Genomic DNA, 7,221 nt, shown 5'->3' on the forward strand with positions numbered 1-7,221 from the left:
AAAAGAAATGAACTTGAATTATAGATAAGAATTCAAATTACATCAAGTTAACAAAAATTTAAGTACACATTTTAGAAAAAAGGGAAACAAGAGAAAGAGAAGAAGGAAGCTTAAAAAATTAATTTGATGGATCTTGCACTTTGATGGCTCAAATCCACTCATCCACCATTTCACGGGCCACAAAAGAAAGAATTTGAGGGAATCTTGAGTTTTCCCGTTGTAAAAAATTGTCTGCCTTTGTAGGAACACTATTTTCAGCTTCTTCGTATTGTGTTGATGTTAATAACACTAAAATGAGCTAATAATTAACACTCAAAAAATCATAAGATTGGAACGTTGGAAACATTGAAATTGGAACACCTCTTACAATCTTGCCTCGGTGCTTTCCTAAAATTCATGGTTGTACAAAATGGGTCAAACTTCAAAGCATAAAAATTAGGAACATTTAATACAATCTAATTTATGAAAAAAATCCACATTATTGGACTTCAATTGTAATGAAACTTTAAAAACCCACAACATTTACACGAAATATATGCTTATGACCCTATAAAAACATCAAGTTAATTTCTTCTTAAAATGATACAATGAAATTGTTCAAGTATTTATCAACATGGAAATAAAAAACTCAATCCAGTTGAGGTCAACATCTACCAATTCTGAGCACTATAATAGAAAGGATTATAATGGTGAGAATCTTATAATGAAGAAACGTTAACTTTGGTTGGTGCAGGCATATACTTGTCAGACAATTCTATCCCTAACTTCTACGTGAGATGTTGTAGAGAAAGAAAAATGAAGCAAATACTAGAAGAGAAAATGAGGCAAAAGTAATTATTTTAGGAATTAGATAATGGTTGCATTTTTTATTGAAGAAAAGAAAAAGGCCACGAATGTCATTCTACAAAGTTATAGATGTGAAAAAGACGCACCTTCTATTTTCAAATTTGGACGCATCTTAGTGATGACTTCTGCCGAATATATGCGAAGGTTCTTCAGCATACCTGCTCCAAATACGTACATGGGGCACATGTTGGATGATCCAGTGGTCTTCTCCTCCATCAGGAGCAATGCGCTGCTCAAATTCAGTTGGCATGTCGTCGATATAGAGATTTTTAAGCTTCTCCAAGTGTTGAATTCCAGAGGGAACTGTTTTGAGTTGGGAGAGGTCTCGTAAAACAATTTCTTCCACAGAACACAGTGCTCCTCTGTCGATAAGGATGCACTTCAATTGATCCAAACTTCCGAGGGACAGTTGCTTTAGTTTCTGAAACCCTCCACAATGAAAACGCAAAGTTTCACCTTCATAAGCATTGTAACCTAAACCGAGGAACAACAACCTTGGCATATTTTTTAGTGATTTCAATGCATCATTAGTCAACCTGGAGCCGCCCAAACGCAGTTGCACAAGATTTGGGAACTGTGAAATCCAATTTGGAAACCTTGTTAACTTCCCAAATAGGACAAGCTTCCTAAGTGTAGACATAGGTGGCGTAATGTACAACTCAATTACTTCACTCTCATCAGCTCTATTAATAAGTAGTTTCTCCAAGAGTGGCATCTCATTTATTAAGGAACACAGAGTCTTTTCGTGTTTTCCCCTAAAATCTTCCACCCACAGTTTCCTTAACTGCTTTAGCTTTTCTACCTCTCTAATGACCACTCCATCATCATCTATAGTCACTGGAGGTATCTCTTGTAGGGATGTCATGCCTCCAATATCCTTCCATTGAATTAAACCCGTAAAATAAGACAGAAGATGGCGTAGCTTAGTAAGCTTACTAATCTCCTCTGGCATCTCAGACACATGTGTGTCTCTTATATCCAAGGTCTCCAAATTCTGGAGCTTACCAATGGATTTTGGTAGACTTGCTATCCCTGTATACCGGAAGCTTAAATACTTCAAGTGGCATAAATTCCCCAAATTTTCAGGAACATCACGTAAACCAGAACCTTCAAAATCTAGTACCTTCACTAGCATGTAATTGGTAGGGATTTTGTTTACTAAGTGTTGAGATACTTCATCTTCTCCGGTGCTAATAAAAATTGACCGAATGGGTGAGCTTCCTATACTTCCACTAAAATCATCGGTTGCAATTGTCAGGCGTCGAACAATCTTACTTGATACAGATTGATCAGGCCCGTCAATATACTGACAAAATCCTGTATCCTTGACTTTTCTAAGGATCATGTCGTGTATTAAGTCATGAACACGACACCTTTTAACTTTGCCATCAATTCTAAGTGAGGATACTTGCACCAAACTTCTACGGACCAACCCTGATAAATATTGATGCCCAACTTCTTCCAAAGATTTTCCGGTTTCATGTCTGACAAACCCTTCAGCTATCCACTGTCTAATCAATCTATCAGATTGAACTTCATAGTCCTCCGGATACATTCCGAAATACAATAAACATGATCTGAGATTGATCGGCAAATCATCATAACTTAAACCTAAAATTTTTGTTATACTATTTAACTCAGAATTCCTCTCCAAGTCTAAACTTAGATCTCGACTAAACTGTCCCCATTCAGGTGCATTTTCATCTTTTTGAGACAAAAGACCACCAATGACAACTATTGCTAGAGGTAAACCTTTACACTTTCTAACAATTTGAAGAGATATATCTTTAAGTTCTTCTGGACAATCTCCATTGGAACTATTCTGAAATGCCTTCTTACAGAACAATTTCAATGATTCTTCTTCAGTTAAAGGTTTTTCTAGCTTATGCACCTCAACAAATGATGATTTCCTACAATATCCCGCAACCTTCTCATCCCTGGTTGTGATTAATATCCTACTTCCATTTTTATTATCAATTACAGCAGATTCAATGTGATCCCAAAATGTTTCATTCCATACGTCATCAAACAAGACAACATACCTCTTGTTGCGCAAGCGGTTTCTGACTTCTTCGATCAACGACTCCATGTTAGAAACATCCTTGGGAGGGTCCTCCTTTTTCAGTTTGCAAAGCTCATCCAACAAACGCCTCAGCAGTCCTTCTGCAGAGTAGGATTGAGACACTGTGATCAATGCATGGCACTCGAAATTGTTACGCACCTGGTCATAAACTTGCTTGGCAAGAGTTGTTTTTCCCACCCCTGCAATTCCCACCACTGAGATGACAGTGCGTTTTTCTCTTCCCTTTGTCAACCAATTTTTCAATGTAGCTCTATCGTTATCGAGCCCCACAACCTCATCCTCCTCAATAAAGAGAGGAACCCTTCTAAGATTCTTCCAGGTGACATCTTGATTTCCTCTAGAACTGGTTGGTCTTTGCTCTAAAGGAAAATGGCGTTGGAAACCATCTCTTTCAGCACGAACAAGCGATTTAACATCCTGAATCTTATATGCACTTTGAAGGCGAAGGATTTGAGTTTTGATGAAGGCAACAGCCTCACATAGTAAAGCTGCACATCGAGGATCATCAGGTTGCTCATCCTCACCGGAGATGTTATATTCATCGATGACATCTTCCATGCGAAAAGCTGCTTCTCTCAGCCGCATCACCCTTTCTTTTATTCTATGACGCCTTCTATCATCTTCTTCAGCTTCAGCCACTTTATCAGCATCATTGATGAAATCTTGAAAGCTTTCAAGTTCATCTGTAATGTCTCTAACTTCGTTTGGGAGATCTCTCAGCATTTTGACAGCTTCCAATATTTTTGGAAGCGCATGCTGACCAGCCAAGGACACTGCAGTTTCTGCCATTTTAGTGTTGCTTGCTAGCTCTGTTTTATGGTTTGTTGTGAGTGCAAAACTTGATGTTCTTGAACATATATAGCCATGTCCGTAGTAAGAGGGGGACAATTGATTAATATTTAATATTCTTTTATTCAGCAAGTTGGATGTAATGCTAATTTATAAAGTAGTTATTTATTCCAATTAATACGAAGTCATAGTAGTTGGCATGTGGAAGTTAAAGTATCATCCACTTGTCCTATAAACACATGCTAGATATGACCAGCGCTAGTTTCAGACGCAGCTGAACGTGCATGTCAGCACTGAATTTGCCATTGTTAATGTTAATTGTTTGTCACTGTATCCATAACATATCACGCTACCACATAATTGTAGATTTACACAAATGAATCATAAAAATTGAAAACTTTAAGACCGAGTTTATGAATCTTCTTCTCCCTTGTATAATGCAACTTTCCACTTCTACTCTTGGATTTCTAATCACATTTATACTCTCCAACATTATGAAAACTAATATCTTAGAGAAAACTAATTATTTGTTTCAATGATGTTAGTCGGTATTAGCTAGTTTTACCAACAAAATTAGACGGCCATGCTTGTCAACTTAATAGCCTGTTAGGAATAAACTAATATTTGCTTTAGAATGTTCTATTGGCTCTGAAGCTGTAGGCTCATACTTCCGTCAACAACTTATTTGCTTAACAATAACATCTGAACTCAGCAACTACAAAGTTTAAACGAATAGAAAAGACAATCTCTGTGAATATACTTCTTATTTTAATGTTTAAAGTACAACTTGTTAACCAGCTACAGTGCAATATCAATTCAAGCGGGCTAACTTTCAAGCTTTGTTTATTTTCCGAGAAAACGGAGGGAACATGCAAGGCGGACGATATAAAACTATCCTTTTTAGTATATATACTTCTTATTTTGAGTATATATAACTTTTTTTAAAATTTTCTACATAATTAAATATAAAATAAAGATTCTTTTTTTAATTTTTTCTCTCATAAAAAAATCACTAAAGATGAACAAATCAGATTCTCTAACAGAAATTATTTGTTGGTAAAATTGATAGATTACTTTGCATCTATAATATAATAACAACAAAAAAAACCCTAAGAAATTAGATCATTTTATACCTCTTTTTTTACTCTTATTTTTCATTTATTTTCTTCATTTTAGGAGCATTGATCAAATTGACTTGATCATCGACATTCTAAACAAAACCAATTATTTTGATTTAAATTGGTTCGATTAATTAGTTTTTTTATTTCAAATTTGAATATCCGATTACAGTTTGTTTGATTCTCTACCATATTCTTTTGCTTTAAAAAATTACAATTTGTTTGATTCTCTAATTTGTCTTTTTTTGCCTTGCATTAACATAAAGTTTAAAATCATAAAAATCAACACTTAGTGGAAATAAAAACTTTAAAGAAAATAGATTGACTTATTTTTTTTAAATTTCAGATATAACCAATATATAATTGGATATGACTGGTTAGGATTTAATTTTAATTTACTCTAAATTTTGACCAATTGCACAAAAACTTGTAATACTCCCTCCCTCCGGTCTCAAAATATTTATTTGTACTAACCAAGAAAGTTAATTAATCACATTTAATTCATCAATCTCAATTAAAAATTGTAACATCCCATTTTTCGTAAATAAAATTTTAGAGAATGATGAGATTTTTATAATTAAATAAATAAAGAAAAATTGTTATAATAAAATAATGGTTTGAGAGAAAAAAATATTTTATTTATCATTTGATAGAGAATAAAATAAAGTTCTTTTTTTTTATAAAATAATAAAAATAAAAGTAAATAAATAGAGTAAATAATAAGTTGTGAGTACCCTAGGTATAAATAGCAATGTTATGTTAGTTTTGAGACTCACGATGCCTCATCTTCTCATTTTCGTTTTTCTCTCTTCTTCTTCCAAAATGCTCTCTTTTTCTCGCAGATCACCAAACCTATCTCAGAAAACGATGATCTCGAATTCATTCACCGTTGGATTGTCGTGAAATTTGAGCACCAGGTTCGCAACTCAATTCCGGGCTTTCTCACCGTTGGGAACTTCAAAACAATGTCTGAGCTGGGATAAAAACCCTTCGCATCGTAACCTTTTCTTTTCCCGCAAAAACCCAAAACTGTCTCGGTAAAACTACGATCCCGGATTCGTTAACCGTTGGATTGTCGTGAAATTTTGATATGTTGTTCGCGATTCAATTCCACACACTTTCAATGTTGTGATTTGCAAGATAATATTTATGGAGGGAGATAATGGAATCGCACGAAGACGGTACAAATGGAGGCTTCAATCCCTTCTCATTCTCTCTAACGTTTGGGAACCCTATCAGAGCAATCAGAGAGAAACTTGAGGAATCTCAAGAAATTTCTAGAGATGTTGTTATTGTTGTCAGAACATACGTGAGCCCGCTTAGAGGTAAGAGACGAGTTATTCACAATTGGGGATGAGTGAGAACATGTGTAGGGATACTTAGAGGATTAAATTGAGGTTTATTTTGGGGTGTTTATTAAATTATAATTTTTCCTTTACAATTATAAATACAATATTATTGTCTTTATGCACCAATTGATGTCCTGATAAGAATTAATTGATAAACTTGAGTGCTCTTGATGTTTTTGCGTTTTGACCCATGATTTTGATATAATTGTGTGAAATTATTTGAGGGATTTTACTGTCCATGTTGTGATAAATCTTTTGTATAAATTATTATATTGAGATTATGAAATGGTGATTCAAATTATTAGTATGTGATAAATTGAATCTATGATAAATGGTGAAATAAATGTGTATTGATATGTGTGTATTGAATTGTAAGCTATGAACTGTACAATCACACAATTGTAAGATCCTTTAAGGGCGACGAGTATTGTGATGGGATCTACTGTGGGAATCCAACGAGTAAAAATGATTTTGAAAACAATTGAGTAATTGTGTGCATTGCATAGTTCATAGGTAAAGTATATATGATTCATGAGGTGTGATAACGTGTTAAATTGAGATTATACCATTGTGATTGAGATCGAATGTATGTGATAAATTGAGTATGTATATGATTGAGATATATATGTGCATTGAGATGTTGTGTGCATTGAGTTGTGAACTATGAATTGTACAATCACACGACCCTAAGTCCCTTTAAGGGCGACGAGTTAATGTTAAGTCCCTTTAAGGGCGACGAGTTAATGCTAAGTCTCTTTAAGGGCAATGAGTTAATGCTAAGTCTCTTTAAGGGCGACGAGTTAATGCTAAGACCTTTTAAGGGCGATGAGATAAACTATTTTGAGAACAATTGAGGAGTCGTGTGTTTTGTACAATTCATAGATAGAGTCTGTGTGTTAAAATGTTTTCTGGGTTGGACCTAAATCAGGAGGGAGAGGTCCTGACGGACTCTTCGGAGTGTTGGCCTTGGGGGTCACCCGGTTTGAGTGCTCCTTTAAGCCTATGTTGATCCCATATGGTTGGAGCATTCTCGCAA

The 7,221-nt window shown here is 34.9% G+C and overlaps 1 protein-coding gene across 1 annotated transcript; it reads right to left on the reverse strand.

The window, feature by feature from the left end:
• LOC100805006 (disease resistance protein RPM1) lies at window positions 1–3,751 on the reverse strand. The gene is made up of 2 exons (XM_003551475.3): window positions 933–3,751; window positions 1–387 (listed from the first exon to the last, which is right to left on the reverse strand). The coding sequence occupies exon 1, from the start codon at window positions 3,716–3,718 to the stop codon at window positions 959–961; it is 2,760 nt and encodes a 919-aa protein (XP_003551523.1). The 5' UTR covers window positions 3,719–3,751; the 3' UTR covers window positions 1–387; window positions 933–958.
• Window positions 3,752–7,221: the final 3,470 nt, after the last annotated feature.

Source organism: Glycine max, chromosome 18 (genome assembly GCF_000004515.6).
Source record: "Glycine max cultivar Williams 82 chromosome 18, Glycine_max_v4.0, whole genome shotgun sequence".
Classification (NCBI taxonomy): Eukaryota; Viridiplantae; Streptophyta; class Magnoliopsida; order Fabales; family Fabaceae; genus Glycine; species Glycine max.

Coding starts and splice junctions, on each gene's coding strand:
- LOC100805006 (XM_003551475.3), bottom strand. CDS start 3,718: ATGGCAGAAACTGCAGTGTCCTTGGCTGGTCAGCATGCGCTTCCAAAA.